Source organism: Peromyscus californicus, unplaced genomic scaffold, assembly GCF_007827085.1.
Source record: "Peromyscus californicus insignis strain IS unplaced genomic scaffold, ASM782708v3 Scaffold_10__1_contigs__length_136768540, whole genome shotgun sequence".
NCBI lineage: Eukaryota > Metazoa > Chordata > Mammalia > Rodentia > Cricetidae > Peromyscus > Peromyscus californicus.
The window spans coordinates 15,881,262-15,906,294 of record NW_026294391.1 but is presented as its reverse complement, the minus strand read 5'-3'; the positions used below and the strand labels follow the sequence as shown (position 1 = coordinate 15,906,294).

Genomic DNA, 25,033 nt, shown 5'->3' with positions numbered 1-25,033 from the left:
CCCTCTTCCCTCCTCCCACCCTCCCAGCCTCCCCCTCCCAACCCACCCCCCATTCCCTCCTATAAGAAGGCAAGGCCTCCCACTGTGGAGTACATTTAGTAGAGGCAGGCCAAGCCCCTCCCCTGGCCCCAAGGCTGTGTGGTGTCCCATCATACAAGTGGCCCCCTGAGTTGTTTTACAAGTGGTTTTGATGGTAGTTTAAATCAAACAAAAGAAAATCTTGCCATGTCACCCAGAGATTGTCCTTTTGGGTCTTCGTCCTATTGAAAACTTCTGTACACACACAACTTTTCATTCCACTGTTTATGGCAGCTTTCTTTGTAGCAGCTGGCCAAAATCTGGAAACCAAAGTGCCCAACAGATGAGTGAAAAAAAGAACTGACAGCACACCCAGACCATGGTATGGCACACAGCAATGAAAAGGAGTAGCAGGAGAGAGTCCATCTTTGTTTTCTTGTTGTTGTTGTTGTTGTTATTGTGTGGAGCTGGGGATTCAAAACTAGAGCCCCACACATGCTGGGCAAGCAGCTTGCCCAAAGCTACATTCCCAAAGAATAGAGTTTTGATATAAGCAATCAAGCGTGTAGAATGAAGGGCATGGTGGTGAGTGGAAAAGGCCAGCCCCAACACTTTTATATTCTTGAAATGATTGTGGAAATAGTGAACAATGCAGTGTCTGTCCCAGTTTAAGCATGCTGCTGCTGGGCGTCATCATAAGAACTAGCATAAGTAAGATATTTCTGAAGGAACAGAGAAGAAACTGGATTGCACTGGTAATGGCATGAATTACACATATGATGCAGTGACAGAGAGGTCTGCACACCCAGTTACCAGTGTGAGTGCCCTGCTTTTGATATACTATAGTTGTGTAACATATTAGGGGGACTAATTAGATGAAGAATGCTCTAATGTTCTGATACTTCTCTCTCTATAATGGTTTTGAAACACAAATTTCACATAAACACACACACACACACACACACACACACACACACACACACACACACACACACACACCCCTCCACCACACCTAGTGCTCCTTCTGGGCTCCAGTCAATAAAATGGAATGGAAGCAGATTTGAAAAGAGCAAGCCAGAAACTCTGCATCGATGTTCTAACTTTATTGGCAACAAAGTAAAGGAGGAAAAGCCGAGACCGGAGGAGGGGAAATTGGTAGATCGCCCCATGGGAACAACAGCATGGGGAGTACAGAACCATCGCTATCTGGTTGCCCTAGCCAAGGAGCATCTGTTGCCAGAATGCCCCAGAGGGGATGCCAAAACCACTAAGAAAACGACTGTTACATTTCTGGAATAGGTTTGAAACTCGCCATCTGAAGATATTATTGTCACCAGGCTGGACATTTTTACTCCTCCTGACCATGCTCCCAAAAAGATTTCACCCTAGGGTTTGGTGGTGTTGACATTCATGATCCTGTAGGTTCTGATCTTCTTTACATGAGGATAACAATGCCAGAGTTATTCTGTCCATTCGTGGAGAAGCCTTTGAAACACCTTTTTGCTTTTCTGCTGCCAGTGCGTTTTGTTCTTTTCTCTCTTTTGTATTTCTTGCGCAAGAGTGGGCTGGGTGGTATCAGGGTTGAGTGACAAGTTACTGAGGTCTAGTATCAGCTTTTCACAGGATGGTGAATGAGAGGCTGCTTCTGTCATGGTCCCCGTCCCCATGGAGACCCCAGACATGTTCCCCACATCCTTCTGACAGTAGCAGCATTCACATGTGAACATCTCCTGATCTGCATCTCGAGGGGAAGAGGGTCTTCTTTTTCTCTCAGTTTGGTGAGGTAAGAGAAACCTAACACGTTTCTTTTTCTTGATTTCAGCTAGTTTTGTTTTCTTTTGGGGTGATTTTGAACTCTCCCAATGCTGATCTTCTTCCATCCTTTCCAAGAAAGAAAGCACACATTAGAAACAGAAAGGGTCTATTGAAAACAGCTCATGCTGTCCACATGCCTGGAGCACCTACCAACATGCACAGATACACATCTCAGAAGGAGACCCTCATGGTTTCAGCAAAGGAAATCTTAGCTTCTAACTGGTTTGTGCAGCTGTTTTCGGTTTGTTTTGTTTATGGGTACCCACATATCAACAAGCAAATGGTGAGCTCTTTGCATTTGAAATACCGGTTTTAGCCCGGTTTCCCTTGGACTTGATTATGTGTGCCACAAGGAACCCCAGGACAGAATTCCTTCAAGGGGAGCCCACAGATGACTACTTCTTAGTGTAAACCGCTGGTTTCTTTAGAAGCGACTCTTCACAAAGAGCCTCTTCTTTAACTTCTCCTTAAAGCTCTCGCTCCCTCCACATGAATGTGATTTGAGGCAGTCTCCTCTCAGAGGACGTCTTTGAGGTTTGAGGCTCTACAAATACAGTAGCTCCTAACACTGGTACTTAGGCCTTAAGAACAGTGATACGGTTGCAGTCTCACTTGCTTGGGCAGGAGAACAGGACCAATCAAAGAGACTTCCCCTAATCCAACTGCAAAGGACCCCTCTGGCCATCAGCCACAGCCACATTAACCAGAGAGGGGTAAATGTGCGGGGGGATTCCTGGGCACAGTATGTGCTCTGTGTAACCTGCGGCTCAGGCCATACTTGGTTTTCTCGCACCCCTTGCTGAGACAAATAGAATACCAGAGAACAGCAAAATGAACCCAAGGAGAAAGCCACTGGACACAGATTGAGGTTGGTCTGTGATGGGCCATGTCTTCTTTTAGTAGCACGGGTCAGATCCTGGAGAGCACAGAATGCCATGCTAACAGCAGCAACAAAGGCACAGGCCATCTTTCACGTGCCGGAACCCTGTCCTTGCACCTAGAAGCTACAATGATTCTTGGGACAGAACCAGGGGCTAGAGGTCGGGTGTGGGGGTGTGAGTGTGGGCAGAGTGGGGTGATTTCAACGGATGCATGCACTATAAGAGTTTAGATAATTGTAATTTCTAGCTATGGCTGCATTTGTGGGGGGAAGGTTTGGGATCCAGGCATGAAAGGGTTGATGCACGGGAGAAAGGCTCACTGTTTTAGCAGAGGAAAATTTGGTTCCTGGCAAGATCTTTACCTCTCTGAACTCATTTGCCTCCCGCATTAAAGGGTATTACAACCTACCACTCCCAGGTACAGTTCCTAAGAGTGACAGCACAGAGGTTATGCACTAAAGGAGTTTATTGGGAATGACAGCAGTTTCCCTTTGAAACCAAGGAAATAACTGGACTAGCATATGAAGATTTGTGGTCAAAGATGCTTATGCTACCTCCCCAGCCACACATATGCATAGAGGGAAAAACTGAAAGCAAAGGCCACCTGCAGGACTTGGTTGAATGAGTTAGGCAGGCTTTGCACCGGGATACGTAAATCAGTGTGACCATTATGGAGACAGTTATGGAGGTGTCTCAAAACATTTCAAATAGAACTTCCGCATAGTCTAGCCATCACGCTCATGGCTAGAATGCAAAGGAATCAACAGTGCCTTACGACAGTGATAGCTGAGTATCCATACTACTAACGGAAGCCACATAATGGATTCAGCCTAAGTGCCAGTCAGTGGATGAATTGATAAGGAAAATGTGGTACCCATACAAAGGCAGTCTCACTTGGCTGCAAAAAGGATGAAAGTACAGTGTTTGAGGGAGGACGATGGATCTTGTGTGAAATAAACCAGATTTGGAAAGACAAATATCACGTTTCCTCTCATGTGAAAGCCATAAAAATCCAAAGTAACCTAAAAGCCAATAAAAAGGAACATAAAATTAAATGAAGGAACACTGGGGCTATAGGAGGGGATTGGGAAAAGGGGAGGAGAAGGGATAACAAAGAGTAGTAACAAGGGTGAAGACAGCCAGATTCTACTACGGCGTATACAGAACTATCATAACTAAAGCCGCCCGTTGTATGGTTAATATACACTAATGTAAACTGAAAAAGACAAAGCTGCTTTGGATGGGTGGCTGGGAACTGTGCCGTCCAAGTGTGCTTTCGAGTTACCAAATGTAGCAAGTGATGTTTGACTCCTGAAAAAACAGATCAGAACAACAAGCTTTATCTCCTTTGACTCCCAGTACCTAGCACATGCTGCTGTGTGAGTCCTTGGGAGACTTTTCCCACACATCCGGTGCCCCCGCCCAGTCCAGCAAAGCATTAGGTGTCCACTCACAGGGTGACCAGCTTTTCCAGATTCCACCCCAAGTCTTTCCTTACATCCAACAATATCTACCATCTCCGCTTCTATAGTTAGCTGCCTTCCCACCAAGTCGATGTCTGCCCCTGCCTAGCACAGTGTTTGCGTGCCTTGTCACAGACTCTGAAATTCTCCTGGCTCTCCTGTACTCATGCCTCCTGTTTTTACTATTCCTCCAGACACCTTTACACCCTGATCCCTCCCTGTCTTGATCTATCTACTCAGGTAGGACGTTCTCGGTAAGGCTAAGGCTGGCCCTGAAATCACTTCATTTAAAAGTGCAAGCTGGGCCAGAGCTGGGCGTGGTGGTGCACAACTTTAATCTCAGCACTCTGGAGGCAGAGGCAGGTGGAACTCTGGGTTCCAGCCTAGTCTGGTGTACAGAGTGAGATCCAGGACAGTCAGGGCTATGTAGACAGCGTACCCTATCTCAAAAATAAAAAAAAACAAATCCACAACTACAAAAGTATTTGTCCTGGCATGCTAACCCGAAGGGGGTAATACTGACACACATACCTTGCCTGTAAGCAACAGCTTTCAAATTAGACTTAGGACTCACTCAAAAGAGAGAAATCATGCCTGCTCCCGGAAAGCTAGGCAAGTCTCCACAGCCTGGCACGGTCATGAATCTTGAAGGAGATGCCACAACTGCCGTTTTACAAAAGCAGCATAACCCCCAACTACCTTCTAAGTATTTTCCCTCATACCCACAGACAAGTCTGGTCCTCAGCCCTCACTAAGGAAACCTCACTTTGTGACAGACAGAGGTCAATAAGGAAAACCACAACCAGTCAAAATGCAGAGTTGTAAAGCCAGGTCCCAACAGATTCATCTACAACCAAAATCCTGCAGCTAAGGCTCACGGATCATTGTGGAAGAGGGCGCAGAAAGATTGTAAGAGCCAGAGGACCAGGGAGATTGCTGTGAGACCAGGCTTTGCCTCCTGGGAATGTCAGAAGCTACACATATATAAAACCCCACCGACATGGCCGCATAAACATGAGCTGAATACAGATGACCCCAAAAGACGTGCTGACATGGACAGGGTCGGGGTGGGGGTGGCAGGTGGGGATCCTGAAGTCTTAAAGAACTACAGGCAACTAAGGAATGCTGAGAGCAGGGAGTCATGGCCTTCCCAGAGAAGGTCCTCACCAACAGGTTATCTAATACCATATGCTCAGCCTTGAAAATATATACCTAAACGGAACGTATTACAGACTGAGCAGGTTGTCTTTATGCATTTAGGAATACGTATACATATATGAATACAACAACGATTCAGGAAAAAGAGAATGAATTTGAAAATGAACAAAGGAGGAGTATATGGGAGGTTTTGGAGGGAAACAAGGGGACAGGAAGTGATGCAATTTTAATCTAAAAACATTCTATTTAAGTGCATGCCCAACAATCACCACTGGCAACACCCACCCCAACCACCCTCCCATCCCCCATCCCTGCTCTGCTTTCCTGATAGCAAAGTTCTGCTTCCTACTGCACTACACAGCATGGCATGTTGATTCAGTAAGTTCAATGTTGATTTCTGTAGACCACAGTACCACATAAACTCCACAAGGGCTGACATTTCCAACGGTGCCCTGAATCATGTCCAGTTCTTAGGTCACTTCCTGCCACATGTCCAGCTCTTGACCCACTTCCTGCCACATAGAAGGCCCTTGCTAAATGTCCCTGGAGTAAAAGAAGTGCCTGGCATGGAGAAAGCCTCCGTAAATTACAGCCTTTGTTACTATTGCCCGCCCTCCCTGTTGGGTGAAGCTGGAGAGCAAGCAGAGAATCAGGGAAGGAACAGTGCAGTCTGATGAGCCACAGAGGGAGAGCAGGGCTTTAATGGGTCACCACGGGCCACACAGTTTGTGCAGACGAGAGTCCTGGAAGTTATTCTCCATTGAGCAGGCATCTCTCACTCTCCAGAGAGGTACACTGTAAGTAGTCACCATCCATATCACACTCTTCAAATTCCCAGTTGCCCAGTGTTCTGTTGTACATACCAGCACCAGAGCCAATACCCCGTGAAACTGCAACTGCGTTTCTCCTGACTACTAAGGAACAATGGAGAGCAATGGCCAAGACTGCTACGTCCAGACACATATCCACACTATAATATTATAGCCCCTGCAGATAAAGGAAATGACAGTTTAGCCAGAAACAGAGGCAAGCCCGAGGGAACAGAGCCAGTCACAAGGATGGCACTGACTGGAACCATGGTTGGAATAGCTCTGGAGCCTGTGAACTTACCATCCCACCTTTCAGATGGAAACATCGACATTCATGAGGGGAAATGTATGTATCACAGTGAAGGGTCAGTGGGAGGACAGTTAATAGACTTGAATAACTTGAAAAAGAACATCACACATGGGGCTTAAGAGTAGAATCTGTTCCTGAGTGGGGCGGTGGTGGCGCACGCCTTTCATCTCAGCACTTGGGAGGCAGAGGCAGGCGGATCTCTGTGAGTTCGAGGCCAGCCTGGGCTACAGAGCGAGTTCCAGGAAAGGCACAAAGCTACACAGAGAAACCCTGTCTCAAAAAACCGAAAAGAAAAAAAAGGGGTAGAATTAAACCTTTTTCCTTCGTTTGAAAATAGATTGTTTTCTCACAAAATCAATCCTGATTATGGGTTCTTCCCCTCATTCTACTCCTCCCAGTTCCTCCCCCCTCCCTTCTCCTCTACATCCACTCCTTTTCCGTCTCTCATTAGAAAAGAACAGGCTGCTAAGGGAAATATGGAAATATAACATATACATTACAACACGGTAAACAAACACCATCCATCAATGAACAGCGTCGGAAACAGACTTGGAACACCTACCCGTATCCCACAAACAGAGGCTCCGGGGAACTCAGAGTGTTCAGACGCCTGATGTAAAATGGAAACAAGCCGTTCCAACTGAAGGCACAGAAAGAAGATGGAGCCACACCCAAAGTCACTCGCTGGGACCACAAGGCCAGCAGTGGGAGTGTGTGAAGGCGTGCAGGGAGGAGAGCTGGGGAAGATATCTGAGATGTAAGCAGGTGGGGACCAACCGGGATCCACCATCACTGCACCACCCACAGACGGTGTCAGCGGTGCTCTTCCCTTCTCGTTCTCACTGAAGCCACAGGCACTGGGCTTTGTTTGTGTGCTTTCTAGAGCAGGTGTCTCCTTTCCACTGCTGGACTTGAACTGACTACCTAGTGAAGGACTAATGTGGATGATCTTGAGCTCCTGATCCACCTGCCTCCACCTGCTCAATCCTGGGATTGCAGGTGTGCACCCCCATGCAGGGCTTTATGCTGTGCTTGTGTGCCCTGTGTGAGAGGCAAGCATCCTAACCACAGGGCTACATCCACAGCCCTCGTTGGATATTTTCTAGGGAAATTTGTCTTGTAGAGTGAAGTATAAAAAGCACGCAGTCCACTTCAGAAAACTATGGCCCATAAGAGGTTCCGAGAACGCTAGTACAGGAGACATGAGCTTAAAGAAGGACTTGTATTATTTATGAATGGAGGCAGTCATGAAGGCAGACGGTGTGGGAAATGACAGATAGCAAGGGCAATCCCCTCCAATGAATGGCTCTCATAATGCACCTTCGTGGGGGGAATAACACGGATCAGGGTGTGAACTGTTCTGAGCCCTTCCTATGTCTTCCCTTACTCATGGCAATGTGACCCGTGAAAGACTCACAAACGGTCTCTTAATTCTTTCCCGTGTGTTAGTTCTCTGCCTCTGTGGTCAAGGAACATGCCCCAGGGACAGAGACAGCGCTGTCTCTGCTTCTGCCTTCATCCTGACAGATTACCTGGCAGAATGGGTTGACAAAGCATTTGAGTTCACAGATGAAAACGTTGACCTCATGGCATGCTGGGCCTTCTGGAATGACTCAGGAGAACTGAGAAGGCTGCCTGGCAGTGGGGAAAACACTGAAGGAAAGAAGAGCCTCAGCCTCAGCTCCCCAAAAGTCTACCCTGGGAGCACTCTGAGCAACCGGAAAAATGACACAGCCAACGGGACAGGAGGTGGAAAACGCAAATGAAGGTGCTCACAGACATATCCCGAGTCATGGGCCTGAAGACCATTGCTTCCTGAGGGCTGCCAGCTCAGGGTTCACATTGTTGTGTCTATGGCCCAGCTAGACCACTTGTGAGCTTGTGTCTATGTCCTAGCTAGACCACTTGTGAGCCTGTGTCTGTGTCCCATTCCACCACTTGTGAGCCTGTGTCTGTGTCGCGCTCCACCACTTGTGAGCTTGTGTCGGTGTCCCACTCCACCACTTGTGAGCCTGTGTCTGTGTCCCGCTCCACCACTTGTGTGCTTGTGTCTGTGTCCTGCTCCACCACTTGTGAGCTTGTGTCTGTGTCCCGCTCCACCACTTGTGAGCTTGTGTCTGTGTCCCGCTCCACCACTTGTGAGCCTGTGTCAGTGTCCCACTCCACCACTTGTGAGCTTGTGTCTGTGTCCCGCTCCACCACTTGTGAGCTTGTGTCTGTGTCCCGCTCCACCACTTGTGAGCTTGTGTCTGTGTCCCGCTCCACCACTTGTGAGCTTGTGTCTGTGTCCCGCTCCACCACTTGTGAGCTTGTGTCTGTATCCCACTCCACCACTTGTGAGCTTGTGTCTGTGTCCCGCTCCACCACTTGTGAGCCTGTGTCCGTGTCCCACTCCACCACTTGTGACCTTGTGTCCGTGTCCCACTCCACCACTTGTGAGCTTGTGTCTGTGTCCCGCTCCACCACTTGTGAGCTTGTGTCTGTGTCCCGCTCCACCACTTGTGAGCTTGTGTCTGTGTCCCGCTCCACCACTTGTGAGCCTGTGTCTGTGTCCCGCTCCACCACTTGTGTGCTTGTGTCTGTGTCCCGCTCCACCACTTGTGACCTTGTGTCCGTGTCCCACTCCACCACTTGTGAGCTTGTGTCTGTGTCCCACTCCACCACTTGTGAGCTTGTGTCTGTGTCCCACTCCACCACTTGTGAGCTTGTGTCTGTGTCCCGCTCCACCACTTGTGAGCCTGTGTCCGTGTCCCACTCCACCACTTGTGAGCTTGTGTCTGTGTCCCGCTCCACCACTTGTGAGCTTGTGTCTGTGTCCCACTCCACCACTTGTGAGCTTGTGTCTGTGTCCCGCTCCACCACTTGTGAGCTTGTGTCTGTGTCCCGCTCCACCACTTGTGAGCTTGTGTCTGTATCCCGCTCCACCACTTGTGACCTTGTGTCTGTGTCCCGCTCCACCACTTGTGAGCTTGTGTCTGTGTCCCGCTCCACCACTTGTGAGCTTGTGTCTGTGTTCCGCTCCACCACTTGTGAGCTTGTGTCTGTGTCCCGCTCCACCACTTGTGAGCTTCTGTCTGTATCCCGCTCCACCACTTGTGAGCTTCTGTCTGTGTTCCGCTCCACCACTTGTGAGCTTGTGTCTGTGTCCCGCTCCACCACTTGTGAGCTTGTGTCTGTGTCCCACTCCACCACTTGTGAGCTTCTGTCTGTGTCCCGCTCCACCACTTGTGAGCTTGTGTCTGTGTCCCGCTCCACCACTTGTGAGCTTGTGTGTCCCACTCCACCACTTGTGAGCTTGTGTCTGTGTCCCAGCTCCAGCATTTATAAGACATGCTATGTTGATTTCTCTCAGCCCTCCAATGTGCTACTTAACACAGCCCATGCCCAGAGTGTGAAGTAACTCCCACAAGAGGGGTGTGTGGGGGTGTGTGTGGCATGGTGGGAGAGCATCTTAAAACTATGTCTGTTGAAATGCAGAGCCTTTATTTACCCTGGGAGAATGTAAGCAATCGCCCCACCCAGAACTGTTCATCTTTTTTCATTCACACGGACAGGCATCTTTGCTCCTTGTCCCCCTCTTCTCTTCTACACTCTTCAAGCCTTCTCAGTATCTAATTCAGGAGCCCTCCCACCACATAAGGGATGCCATGCGTGTGACCTTGCCCTACACTTGGCATGGACTGAACCAGAATTCTCTGCTGAGTATCAATATGAGTCCTTTAAAAATCCTGTCCCCATGCAACCATCAACTGGAAACCCAGAGCTCCTGCAAGTCTGTACACAACACCCTATGGTAGGGGTTCATCAAATGCCCAAAGTGCCCACGCACCAGATAATGAGGTCTCCTGATTTTCCCACTTGAGCACGGCAGCTGCTGGACTTTGTTTAAAATACTGCTCGTCTGGATGCAGAGACACACAGCCAAACAAGTATACATAGAAGGACCCCAAATGGGAGATCTGCATCGGGTACCTCCCCTGGGTGCTCAGAAAACTCCCTCAGAAAAGGGGGGGGGGAGATCTGTGGGAGCCAAGAGTCTGTCAAGGACACTAGGAGAACAAGACCCACAGAATCTACTGAGCATGGCTCTTGGGAGCTCACAGAGACTGAAGAAACATTCACAGAGCCTGCATGGTTCTGGACTAGGTCCTCTACATGAATGTTATGGTTGTGAGCTCGGTGTACTTCTGGAACGCCTAACAGTGAAAGTGGGCATATCTCTGATTCTTTGGCCAGCCCGTGGGACACTTTTCTCCTACTGTTTTTCCTTGTCCAGCCCGATGAGCGGGTTTGTGCCGAGTCTTATTATAAATTGTTAGGCTGTGTTCTGTTGATATCTCCAGGAGCCTGCTCCTTTCTGAAGGGAAACAGGAAGAAAGGATCTGGGGAAGAGGGCAGGTGTGGGAGGGGACAGGGAGGCGTGGATGGGAGGGTGACTGCTCTGCTGTGGTCAGGATTTATTCTATGAGACAAGAGTAAAAGAAGTATAAAGAAAAAATAAGAAAAACTCGTGTGTGTGTGTGTGTGTGTGTGTGTGTGTGTGTGTGTGTGTGTGTGTGTTTGTACTGCTGGCCAACCCTTTGTAACTTTCTTATTTTCCCATCTTATTGTCTTCATCACTAATGACTGAGCAATGAAGCCAAGGAAAGCTGGGAACACCTGATTGTCTGGACATGTCACTCAGGTCACTCAGATTTCTAGTCACATTGCAGTTCCGGTGGTCACCACCATGCAGGAGTCTGGTTATCCACGGTGTGGCACTCACTAGATATTCTGGACAAGCTTGGTTATACAATAGGCAGTGCAGGAATGCAAACGCTTGCTTCATAAATCCTCTGATAACACCTTAAGCATTCCAGGACAAGGGCTCTCTGATTGCTTACATCCAGGGAAATATGCCTTACCCAACCCAACTGGTTTTCCGTCAATGCTCTGCCAATCAGCCACCAAAGCTCTGGCTTCAAGGGACTGAAATTTCTTATGCAATCGAATCCAAGCTTCAGAAGGCCATGTAGTGTTGGCCATAGGCCCTGCCTTGGGAATTAACAGGCCCCAAGCCAGATGTCCCTAGTGCTGCTCTCAGTACAGGAGGTCCTGAAGGAGCTGCCGGGTCCAGGCTCACTCCGGTTCCTGTGGGAGTTTAGTACTTCGACACGGGGGTGACCAGACCCCTGTACCCTTGCTGCCCAGCAGCTAAGCACAGTCAGGTGCTGCTGGAGAGGCTGCCCCAGTGCCCTCCTGTGCTCTCTTTCAGCCTCCTCCAGCAGCCCACTCCCGAGACAAAGCATTCTCTCTCTCTCTATGCCTAGGTCCTGTCACCTGTTGCTTCCAAGGTCCAACAGAAGCACGAAAGAGGTGCTGGCACAACTTCCGGGAGGGTCATGAGGGCATTCCCTTCTCCTGACTATGCACACAAGCTCCTGAATCATTTACCTCACCGCTACCGTAGTGACCCTTGTTAGCATTCAATATTCACTTAGTACTACGACACAGAAGACTTCATATCATCCAAAACTCGAGATATGGGAGACATCATATTTTAATTAGCCCTATCATCAGACATCTAAGACATTTCCAACCCTGACTGTTACGGAGTCCTCAACAAACATCATTTTATACACACCTTCCTCTACATCCTAAGTGGTTTCTTTGGTATATATTTGTGGCAGACCTGGTCATCTTCAGTGGGCATGTATTGTTTTTTTGTTGTTGTTGTTGTTTACATTTATTTTATTTTATTTTATTTTATTTTATTTTTTGAGAGAGAGTCTCACTATGTAACTGTGGCTGGCCTGAAACTCACTCTATAGAGCACACCACCCAAGAACTGGCACCGAAGTGCCTGCTTCTGTATCCTGATACCTGGGATGGGCTATCATGCCCTGTCAATTCTGGAAAAAAAATTGGGGGGGTGGGGTTGTTGTAAGCTACGTGGCCCAAAGTCTGAAAACGGAGTCTCTTCTGTCAGTCATTCAAGTCTAATTGGTTCGTGATGGACATACAACCTGTGGAGGTCCAGTTTCTCCAACCAGAAAGGGACCAAAAATATTCTGAACAGGATTTTAGATCATTAGATCATAGCCATGACCCTAGGAACAGGATACAACCCCTTACTCGGGAAGCCCATTGTGTCTGATAAACAAAGATCATATATATGTGCCCAGTCTGGTGGAAACACCGAGTCTCACCTCACCTGATCGTAGCAGATCACCTTTCTCTGTCTCTGGACGGAGTCCACGCTGCCTGGATATCAAACTCTGCTTCAGTTCTTCCTGCTACTGGATGTTGTACAATGGAGAGTGGCCTTGGGGGATACAGACAGCTGAACTCCCAGAGCTGAAGGCCTACAAGACAGTGCGGAGAAGCTGGGCCCTCCTTGCCAAGGTCTCTTGGGAACTGGAGCCTGGCTGTGTCCAGAGCCTCTCTGGGGAAACAGGATTCTTTCTCAGGAAGATTGGCTCTTTCCCTGAAGGGAGAGGGTAAGCTGGGGAAAGGAGACAGGACTAGGTCGAATTGGTGATCAGCTTCTTACCTTTAGCAGCCAGCTAGATTTCTTTTTTCTTTTCATGTGAAATCAAGTTCCACTCCCTGACTGGGGGCCCTGAGACCATCAGCCCCCCACACCACTCCCAGCCCCAGTGGACAGTGTGGCAGCCCTGGAGGAGACCTGCCAGAGGCTCTGCGGCCTTGCTGGGACTCATTGTGACCAAAGAAGAGTTTCCAAGGTGCTGAGAGTGACCTAACAGTGGAGGGAGGGAAAACTGGTCCTAAACACTGTCCTCAGGGTGGTGGTGTAGGGGGAAGTGTCCATGGTTAGGCCTGCCCATTGAAAAGGAGGGAGAACCACTGTGTGACAGGCTGGGATTGCCTTTCTGTTAGAGTCCAAGGAAAGGAGTAATTCAATGGGAACACTTATGTATTCATTGAAATGAGTTGAAATTGGATATTTATCAGGGTTTGGAGGTCAGGGTCTCATGTAGCTGAGTCTGGCCTCAAATTCCCTTTCTAAGCAGGATGATCTTGAGTTTCTGATCCTCCAGCCTCCACATCCCAAGTGCCAGGATTGGAGGCCTGTGCCACCACACCCATTTTATGTGAGGCTTGGGATCAAACCAAAGGCTTCCTGCGACATAGGCATCTCTGTCAAATGAAATGCAGTCCCAGCCCCATAAAGGGTTTATAAGAACCGAAATAACGGGTTTCTTCACAGCAGTGCACACATGAACACCATTGTACCCAGCCTGTACTCACCTGCTCCACAGTCCTCACTGGTCCCCTCTGCCCTTCTGCTTAGCCCCTTCCTCGACAAAACAGCATCTCTGTAGAGCCAATCATCATCTACAAAGGCAACATTCGCGTTCACTAAGGGATGGCGGCAGCGTTATGGTGTTACCATCACCTTTTTGTTCCCATCCCTCTCGTTGAGTCTGTGAAATGGAGGAGACACAGAGGGCTTTGACATGCTGTACCCAGTGAAGGATTTAACAGGTCCTGGAACCCCCATGCAAACCTAGGCATGTTGGTCTTAACCGCTGTGCTGTGTCGCCATCTACTGATGACTCCCAGCTCCACAGCTGCACCTCCGTCTTGGAGATGGTCCTCAGTTTCTAGTGTCCTCCCAGTCCACTCTTACCTGATAGTCCCAGGGATCCTGGACACTCTGTGCACCGAACTCACCATCGCCAAACACTTGTGAACCTCTGTCTCCTCTAGTCTCGGTAATCTTTGAAAGCCTCCACCATCTACCGGACTGGCCCACTGCCTCACAGTCCTCCACTGCTCCCACTGTCCCTAAGACATCCGGACTGTCTAGACGACCTGCCAATTCCTCTTTCACCCACTCATCGTCCTCTTCCCCTGCTACACTCATAGCCATGCAGGGAGTGACACAGCGACACAAAGAGGGTGCCTGCTATACAGAGACCTCTTCTCAGGTTGTCATGTCATTGATACTTGGACACAGTGTGTAAGCATGTGTGGTGCCTGTGCAGGTGGGAATGGCTATATACATATATATATATATATATATATATATATATGTATGTATGTATGTATGTATGTATGTGTGTGTGTTTGTGTGTGTGTGTGTGTGTGCATGAATGCATTCTCCAAGAGCCTGGCGGATGCATGTGCACAGTAGCCTGGAATCTCCAGACTGCAGCAGTGTGTGGGAGGTTGAATAAGCTTTATCACAGTTGGAAATCAGGTGCTGAGAAGCAGCGGCATTACGTGCAGACAGGAACACCAAATCTAATTTCGCACCTTACACAAAGGTGGTCAAGACTGGGTGAAGGACAAAGGGGAAGAAGGATGTGAAATCTTTACGGAGCAGACTGCTGGGGAGGCTCTGCCTTCCTGACCACTGGACTTAAGATGGGACTCTGTCTCAGTGTCAGCAGAGCCTGCTGGTTTCTGGGAATGCATCCCTTGCTCTCAGTGTGAAATGTGCAGTGAAGAATCAGCTCCACATCAGCCACATCACGCTTTCCACTTCCCATTGCTCTTCATGAACACGGGGGCAAGGGAGTGGGTGAAGAGGGAAGAACAGCACCACCAGATGTGATTTAAATGACCAGAGAAAAACTCTGTGCACGGACACCACATCATCATCGGCCATCATGGTTTGAATCGGCCCCCAGTCCAGATGGGATCTTCAGGCAAATGGAGCTGCACATCTGAGAATTCTCATTCTGCTGGGGTGGCTGGGTGCCTGTTCGACATGCGTTTCCAGGAAGGAGAGAACCATCTGCCTGACAGCTTCTGGAGTGCCATTCAGAGACATGAGGAGGCCTCAGCCATTACACTGGTATCCTCTGAATGTACCACCCACTCATGACAGCGAAAATCTCATTTCCAATGATGGACATGTAAAGCCTTCTGGGGCAGCTTCACTCACAGTCTGCCATTTTAAACCACTTAGCACACGACGCCTAAAAGTGGGGAGGTATAGAGAATCAAAAGTAGGGACTGGTACAGATGCTGTACTTACAGGGATGCCCTTTTCCCTGGTCACAGGTAATCCAGAACTCTGTGCCTGTGCCAGCATCCTTCTCCTCCTCGGAGGCCACTGTCTGTCCCAGGGCCTGGGGGTATAACAGGCCCTGAGAAGCTGCTTTGGATTCTGAAGTCAAGAAAGAAAGCATCAGATCCTCACTTGGGCCCACAAGGTAACTAACGACAATGAAGAACAAAAGTCTGGCATCCTTTTCCTGTTGGTCTCCTTTCCTTTGTCAGACCCCTGTGTCACCCTGCATACCTACGACAGTCACTCAGCGACTGTCTGTCTAGAAGAGCCATTTGTACCTAACCCTGTCCTCACTCCCATCCAGACTGAAGGCCCAAGTGGAGTCATTGTCCTGAACCTGTAGTCACCCTGGATTCTAGGAAGAGCAGAGCCCCACAGCAGAGGGACCATTACACTCCCTTGAGACCAGTTATCCATGATGGCGAGGCTACACACCCTGCAGGAGCCAGATCCACGTCCTGGAGGGGTGGCGGTATAACGATTTCTGCAGGTAGTCTTTCAGAACCGGACCTGGACAAGAAAAGCTCAGCTTGACCTTTGCTCTGGATGTCTTAGTTATGGACATTCCTTGACTGTTTTCCCAAGTTCTTCCTCACTTTAAGCTAAAAGCATATGTCAGGGTCAGCAGAACGACCCTGTGGTCACCAATCCCATTTATCTACCCCTGTGCCTATCTCAGGCTGGATCACCTCTCATCTCTTAAGTGGTCCTGGGCTGGGGAGCTTAGCCTAGAATTTTGAAGTAGCTGAGGCTGGAGGGATTTCTCTGAGCTCTGATTACAGCAGGGATGTTTATATCTCCATGCCTCTCATTGCAGAGAGAGGGTAAGGCGAGAAAGTAGGTCTCAGGGTCTCAATGAGTCTTGACAGGTGGATCACCACGTATAGGAAGCACAGGCCAATACTAAAATTGTTCTCTCAAACTCTCGATTATTAGACACCGTCTGCCCCCACCCCAACCCAAAACTCTCTAGACTAGGAAGGCTGGAAGAATGTTTCAAGTGCTTGGAAGAATGTTGTTTTCCAGGCAGGCAAGAGGACATTTACATTCCTTTTGACTCAAAGACTATGGCATAGGAGAAAACCAGCTAGGCTTCTTGCAGGCCTTCTCCTCTCTCTGTTCCCCCAGATTCAACCTCCCAGTCTGGTCCCTGGTGCTGCAACAGGACACCAGCTGGAGCCTCCCCCTCTCCACCTAGAACTCCGATGGATCCCAAAGACCGTCCCTGCCTAGTCTTCCTCCCCCCACACATTGCTGTATCCAGGCTCCCAACTCCAGCAGGCAACCTCTGCTAAACCATGGGCCATGGCTGTCAGAAAACAAGGTAGCAGGAAAGCTGCCTGCAGATTTCTCCTCTCTCTCTGTTCATCAGATGCAATCCCCAGTCTCTTCCCCAGCTCTGTAGCAGAGCACCCCTGACTGCCTTCCCTGCCCCCTGCCTCCATCTACTGGCTTTCCCACAGAGCTTCCCCTTCCAACATCACCCCCCACACTTGTTGCTTTGGTCCAGAAACCAACTCCAGCAGGCACCCCTGCTAACCCAAGGGCAACTCCTTCCAGGCCAACAAGTAGGCTGAAGGCAGACCCACACCTCTCCTACTGCTCCTGAGATGAAATCCCCCCCAAGTCTCATCCCCAGCCCTGTGGGGGGAAACCTGCTGTGGTCTCCCTTTCCTCTCTGACCCCATCCCCAACAGATCATAAGGACCTTCTCCTCCAACCTTCCTTCCCTCAACTCATCCAGTATCCCAGCCTCCAACACCAGCAGGCATTCCCTGTAAACACACCGATTGAGCAGGCCAGGAAAACAGGCAACACATAGCCATAACACACTGTGAAAATCAGAGAGGAAACAGACACCAAGGAACAAAACACCCACCCAATGAAGACAACACCAGATATCAGCATCTGGAATTGCAGACTTCCCAAACTCAGATGCCTGCATGCCAGTGTATAAACACAACCAATAGCACCCAGACAACATGTCACCACTAGAGCCCTGCTGTTCTTCCATATAGGTCCTGAATATTCCAACATAGCGGAAGCACAAGAAAAAGACCTTAAAACAGCCTGTATGAAGGTGACCGAGGCCCTTAAAGAGGAAATAAAGAAATCCCTTAAAGAAATCCAGGAAAACACAAGTAGTGGAAGGAAATGAATAAAACCATGCAAGACCTGAAACTGGAAAAAGAATCAGGAAAGAAAACCCAAACCGAGGTAATTGTGGAAATGAAATGTTCAGGAAATCCTATAGGAACTACAGAGACAAACAAACTTCACCATCAGAAGACAAGAGATGGAAGACTGAATCTCAGGCATTTAAGATAGTATAGAAGAAATGGATACATTGGTCAAAGAAAACGTTGTCTGTAAACAAACAAACACCTGACACAAGACATGCAGAAAATCTGGTACACTATGCAAAGACTAAACCTAAGAATAATAGGTATAGAGCAGTGGTACTCAAACTTCCTAATACTGTGGCACTTTTATACAGTCTCTCATGTTGTGGTGAACTCCAACCATGAAATTATTTCATTGCTACTTCATTAGTGTAATTTGGCTACTATTAGGTATCATAGTGTAAATATCTGATGTGCAGGACATCTGCTATGTGACCCCTGTGAAAGGATCTTTTGACACCCCCCCCCCAAAGGTGTCACAACTCACAGGTTGGGAATTCGTGGTAGAGAGGAAGGAGAAGAAACCCAGCTCAAAGGCCCAGAAATTTGTTTTTAAAAAAGTCATAGAAAAAAATTTCCTAACGTGAAGAGGGAGATGCCTATTATGGTATAAGAAGCACACAGAATACCAAATAGGTTGTAGTGAGAAAGAAAGTGAACCCACCACATCATAACCAATACAATAATTGTACAGAACAAAGGAAGAATAATAAAAGCCTCAAGGGAAAATGACCAAGTAACATATAAAGGCAGACTTGTTAGAATTACACCTGAAGTCTCAATAGAGACTCTAGAAGCCAGAAGGGCCTGGTCAGATGTGCTACCGACTCTTAAGAGACCACAGATGCCAGGTCAGACTACTACACCCAGCAAAACTTTCAATCACCATACATAAAGACAGGAAGATATTCCATGACAAAGGTCAATTTAAACAACATCTATCTACAAATATAGCACTACAGAACGTGCTAGAAGAAAATCTCCCAAACTCAAGGAGGCTAACCACATCCAGGAAAATACAAGAAATAAAGAATCTCATGCCAGCCAAACAGAAGCAAAGAGAACAATACAAAGAATCAATGAAACAAAGAGTTGGTTCTTTGAAAAATCAGCAAGATACACAAACCCTTATCCAAATTATGCAAAAGGCAGAGAGAGAATATCCCAATTAACAAAATCAGAAATGAAAAGGGAGACATAATAACAGGAAATCCCGAGATACACTAGGTCATACTTCAAAAGCCTATACTCCATAAAATTAGAAAAATCTAAAAGAAATGGACAATTATCTTGATAGGTACCACATACCAAAATTAAATCAAGACCAGGTAAACAATTTAAACAGATCTATATCCCCTAAGGAAATAGAAGCAGCAAAAAAAAAAAAAAAAAAAAAAAAAGCCCAGGACCAGATGGTATCAGCACAGAATTCTACCAGAATTTCAAAGAAGAGCTAATTCCAATACTCTTCAAATTGTTCCACACAATAGAAACAGAAGGAACATTAACAAACTCTTTTTATGAGGCTACAGTGACTCTGATTCCCAAACCACACATAGATGCAACAAAAAAAAGAATTACAGACCAATCTCCCTCATGATCATTGATGCAAAAATACGCAATAAAATCCTGGCTAACCAAATCCAAGAACACATAAAAAAAAAATCCACTGTGATCAAGTAGGCTTCATCCCAAAGCTGTAGGACTGGTTCAACTTATGAAAATCTGTCAATGTAATCTACCATATAAATAAATAGAAAGAACAAAAATCACATGGTCATCACATTAGACACTGAAAAAAGCCTTTGACAAAATCCAATACCCTTTGGTGATAAAGGTCTTGGAGAGATCAGGGATTCAAGGAACATACCTAAACATAATAAAAACAATATATGGCAAGTAGACAGCCAACATAAACTAAATGGAGAGAAACTCAAAGCGATTCCACTAAAATCAGGAACAAGACAAGGCTGTCCACTCTCTTCTTCTCCATGCAATACAGTAATCGAAGTGCTAGCTAGAGCAATAAGACAACAAAAGGAGATCAAGGGGATACAAATTGGTTAGGAAGAAGTCGAACTTTTGCTGTTTGCAGATGATATGATAGTATACATAAGTGACCCCAAAAGTTCTACCAGGGAACTCCTACAGCTGATAAGCAGCATCAGTATCGTTACTGGGTACAAGATTAACTCAAAAAAAATCAGTAGTCCTCCGATATATAAATGATAAACTGGCCAAGAAAGAAATTAGAGAAACATCGCACTTTACAATAGCCACAAATATTAAACATCTTAGGGAAACTCTAACCAAACATGTGAAAAACCTGTATTACAAGAACTTAAGTCTTTGAAGAAAGATATTGGAGAAGATAGCAGAAAATGGTAAGATCTCCAATGCTCATAGATAGGTAGGATTAACATAGTAAAAATGGCAACCTTACCAAAAGCAATCTACAGATTCAATGCCATTCCCATCAAAATTCCAAAACAATTCTTCACAGATCTCAAAAGAACAATGCTCAACTTCCTATAGAAAAACAAATAACCCAGGATCGCTAAAACAATCTTGAAAAATAAAGGAAATTCTGGAGGTATCACAATCCCTGAATTCAAGCTCTGCTATACAGCTATAGTAATTAAAACAGCATGGTATTGGCAAACACACACACACACACACACACACACACACACACACACACACACACACACACACACACAAACAAACAGGTGGATCAATGGAATCAAATCAAAGACACTGACCTAACTCCACACACCTATGAACACCTGATTTTTGACAAAGAAGCCAAAATTATGCAATGGAAAAAAAGAAAGCATCTCCAATAAATGGTGATGGCATAACTGGATGTCAGCATGTAGAAGAATGCAAATAAATCAATATCTATCGCCAAGGTCAAAACTCACGTCCCAGGGGATCAAAGACCTCAACATAAATCCAGTTACACTGAACCTGATAGAAGAGAAAGTGGGAAGTAGCCTTGAATGCATTGGCACAGGAGACCACTTCTTTTCTGAATAGAATGCTAGTAACACAGAAGCTGAGAGCAATAATTAATAAATGGGAACCCCTGGAATTGAAAAGCTTCTGTAAGGCAAAGGACACTGTCAATAAGATGAAATAACACCCTACAGAACGGAAAAGATATGCACCAACCCCACGACTGACAGAGTGCTGATCTCCAAAATATATAAAGAACTCAATGAACTAGTCACCAAAATACCAAACAATCCAATTAAGAAATGGGGTACAAATCTCAACAGAGAATTCTCAACAGAAGAATCTCAAATGGCTGAGTCACACACTTAAAGAATTGTTCAACATCATAGCCATCAGGGAAATGCAAATCAAAACAACTCTGAGATACCATCTTACACCTGTCAGAATGGCTAAGATCAAAAACACTGAAGACAGCGTATGTTGGCGAGGATGTGGAGCAAGTGGAACACTCTTTCACTGCTGGTGGAATTGCAAACTTTATACTATACAGTCACTTTAAAAATCAGTACGGCTGTTTCTCAGAAAATTGGGAATCATCTACCTCAGGACCCAGCAATACCACTCTTGGACAGATACCCAAGGAATGCTCAATCATACCAGAAGGACACATGCTCAACTATGTTCACAGCATTATTATTTGTAATAGCCAGAACCTGGAAACAACCTAGATGCCCTTCAACTGAAGAATGGATTAAGAAAATGTGGTACATTTACACAATGGAGTACTACTCAGAAGAGAAAAACAGTGACATCGTGAAATTTGCAGGCAAATGGATGGAATTGGAAAATATCATCCCGAGTGAGGTAACCCAGACTCAGAAGGACAAACATGCTATGTACTCACTCATCAGTGGATATTAGCTGTAAAGTAAAGGATAACCAGGCTACAGTCCATACATAGCTCCAGAGAAGCTAGGTAACAAGGAGGGACCTAAGAGGGATGCATGAATTTCCCTGGGAATCAGAAATAGAAGAGATCTTCTGGGTAAATTGGGGGCAGGGGCTGGGGATGGGAGGATGGGAATAGGAGAGATAGGTTTGTGCTGCTTGGGAGCATGACGGAGAGAGAGAGAGAGTAATGAAACAGATAATTTGATAGGGGAGAATTTTGGAGTTAGGGAGAAACCTGGTTCCAGGGAGACTCCCAGTAATCCACAAGGATGACCCAGCTAAGACTCATAGCAATGGTGGAAAGGGTGTCTGAACTGGCCTTCTAGTGGAATCAGATTGTTATCAGAGAGCATTCATCCACTAACTGATGGAGGTTGATGCAGAGATCCACAGCCAAGCACTCTGTTGAAAAAAGGGAGGAGGGGTTGTACAAACCAGGGGGATCAAGTTCATGAAGGGTGGTGGGAACCCACAGAGACAGCTGACCTGAGCTCCTGGGAGCTCACAGACTCTGGATCCACAGCTAGAGAGCCTGCAGGGGACCAACCTAAGCCCTTTGCATGTGGGTGACTGTTGTGTAGCTTGGTCTGTTGTGGGGATCCTAGCAGTGGGATCAGGACTTATGACCACTATGGGAATCAGTATGTCAGTTCCTGAAATCATTAAGAATCAATCAACCTCAAGTTCCAGCTATACCACCCTTGGGCATATGTGCAAAGGATTCTTCATCCTACTTCAGGGACACTTGTTCAACCATGTTCATTGCTGCTCTAGTCCGAATAGCCAGAGACTGGAAACAACCTAGAAGTCTGTCCAAAGAAGGAGAGGCAATGAAAATATGGTACAATTACACATCGGAACAGAACACAACTTTTAGAAATGACATGAAATTTGATGGCAGTGGATGGAACTAGAAAAAAAAATCATCCTGAGTGAGGTAACACAGACACAGAAAGATAAATACGTATGCACTCACTTGTAAGTGTGAATTAGCCTTTAAGTAAATGATAACCACTGGGAAGTGGTGGTACAAGCCTTTAATCCCTGCACGTGGGAGGCAGAGGCAGGTGGATCTCTATGCATTCCAGGCCAGCCTGGTCTACAGAGTGAGTTCTAGGACAGTCAGAGCTACACACTAAGAGCCTGTCTTGAAAAAAACAAAAGAAACAAAAGTAAATGATAACCAAGCTTCAATCCTTAGACCCAGAGAGGTTAGGTAGAGAGGAGAGGTCTAGGTGGGGATGCACGGATCTCCTGGAAGGGGGAAATATAGATTTTACGATAGGACTTGGGGGCAGGTGGGGACAGTAAGGAGGTGAGGAATTAGGTGGGGAAGTGCTAGAGGGAGAGAGTGGGGGAGGGAAGGCTGGATTTGGGGGACACTTGGGCAGTGGTATAGAAATATAGTGCATTGAAAACTTCCTAAAATCTTTGGAGATGATCCTCATGAGGACTCCTAGTAATGGGGGATGGACACTGAGTCATAACTGACCATCTCTTGAAGCCAGCCAAGACTTTCACTGGAGGGACTGGGTTACATTCAATTGAGTTCTGGGCCAAGGGGATCCCATGGAAATCCTCAACCCAGGCTGTATTTAAGACAAAGGGATGCACTCCGAAAACTGACAGTTGGAACCCATTGCTGAGGACACACAACTCATTGAATATGGAGAAGTTGAACTGCTGCCTACAAGGAGCTTTCACCCCCATGTTCTGGTCTCTTTGGTGTGGATGCTAACAGAGCCACAAAACTACTGACCTATAGTCTGTCCTTCTTGCAAAATGTGCTGGGGCAGTGGTGGTACAAAAAATGTCAGAGTGGCCAAACAATGTCTGATTTGACTTAAGGTTCACTACTCAAGAAGGAATTCATACATGACATTATTTGGATAACCAAGATAGAGAGCCCACAGACCTAGGGTAAAACCAAACACTACTGGTCTAAAAAAATAAAAAAAAATTATTTTCTAATGATGATCTGCTACACTCATAAATTAGTGCCTTAGTCAGTCATCATCAGAGAGGCTTCTTCCAGCAGCAGATGAGAACAGATGCAGACATCCACAGCAAGCTGTTATGAGGAGAGAGAGTCTACATTGGAGGTCTCTATCAAATCTCTACCAACAGAGCTCAGGAAATCCCAAGAGGCTAAAGACTGTAAGAGCCAGAGGTGCTGGAGGACACCAGCAGAACAAGGCCCTTTGAATCAACTAAGCAAGGCACACAGGAGCTCACACAGACTGAAACAGCAAGCACAGGGCCTACCTGGATCTACACCAGGTCCTCTGCATAGGTATTACACCTACTGGCTTAGTATTGATATGGGACTCCTGACTGGGAGGACATGGCGGGGGGGGGGGGGGGGGGGGTCTCTGACTCTTGTGCCTGCTGTTGGGACTCTTTCCCTCCTGTGGGAACACCATGTCCAATTTGATATGATAGTTTTGGCTTCATCTTGTTGTATTTATTTTGTTGTTTGGTTTTATCTCGTAGAAGCCTGTTTGTTTTTTTTTCTAATGAGGTGTAGAAAGAGAGTGGATCCAGAGCAGAGAGAAGGTCAGGAGGAATTGGGAGAAGGAGAGGAAGAGGAAACCATCATCAGGATATATTATATGAGAAACAAGTTTATGTTCCGTAAAACAAAAAAAACCTGTGAATAAAGATATTGATGTTTGGAGTATATTGGACACTAACTGAATCAAGAGAATACCAGTTTTTAAAAACCTCTTATTTCAATTTGTGTGTGTAGGGGTGTGTGTGTGTGTGTGTGTGTGTGTGTGTGTGTGTGTGTGTGTGTGTGTGTGTAAGGGACTGGATCTGCAAGTAAGTACAGTGCCTGTGGAGGCCATAATAGGGCATGGGATTCTCTGGAGGGCTAGGCTTCTTTGCATTTGTGGGGTGCCCCACAATGTTTTCTGGAACCAATTCCCAGTCCAATGCAAGAACAGCACATGCTGCTGTTAACTGCCAGACCCCCTGCATTTCATTATGTTCACAGAACTTCTTGGGCATCCATTTGATTTCTTTACCATTACTCCAGGCACACTGCACTCTCTCAGGATCGGCCTGACAGAAAGTGGGACAAGCTTTGTTAATGGAACACAAGGAAGATCCGAAGAGATCATGACTGGGAAATGAGGCTCAGTTGAGTTTGAAGGGCTTTGGACTACAAATGTGCAAGCTGATGGAATCCATCTGATGGATACATAGTCAGATACTGCCAGGGGGTCCTCTCTCCACTCTGTTCCCCTCAGTGGCCAGATATCACCCATGGGACTTTCTATCAAGCACAGAACTGGAGCCTGCCCAGTTGTAGTGTGACTCACACCAGCCCAGGTACATTCTGAAGGCAAGGGACCCTTCATCGTGTGTGCAGCAAATACTCAGGATGGTGTAGACATCTTGTTATATTTGCTTAAATGCCACAGTGAGCTCTGGGGATTCACTGGAGAATGTGGAGAG

The 25,033-nt window shown here is 46.8% G+C and overlaps 1 protein-coding gene across 7 annotated transcripts in view; it reads right to left on the bottom strand.

Moving 5' to 3' along the window:
• Window positions 1–1,100: 1,100 nt before the first annotated feature.
• LOC128120175 (protein FAM156A/FAM156B-like) overlaps window positions 1,101–25,033 on the bottom strand; it is a 62,202-nt gene continuing 38,269 nt past the window's right edge. Inside the window, exons 2-5 of one of the 7 annotated variants that reach the window (XM_052754073.1) lie at window positions 13,706–13,881; window positions 12,648–12,938; window positions 6,199–6,322; window positions 1,101–1,899 (exon numbers count right to left, since the gene is read on the bottom strand). In XM_052754073.1, coding sequence (XP_052610033.1) covers window positions 1,479–1,898 — 420 coding nt within the window. In that variant the 5' untranslated portion in view covers window position 1,899; window positions 6,199–6,322; window positions 12,648–12,938; window positions 13,706–13,881 and the 3' untranslated portion in view covers window positions 1,101–1,478. Of the gene's footprint in view, window positions 1,900–6,198; window positions 6,323–12,647; window positions 12,939–13,705; window positions 13,882–14,087; window positions 14,457–15,443; window positions 15,576–25,033 lie in introns of those variants that run through there. The other 6 variants (XM_052753987.1, XM_052754236.1, XM_052753898.1 and 3 more) reach the window with 6 other exon arrangements.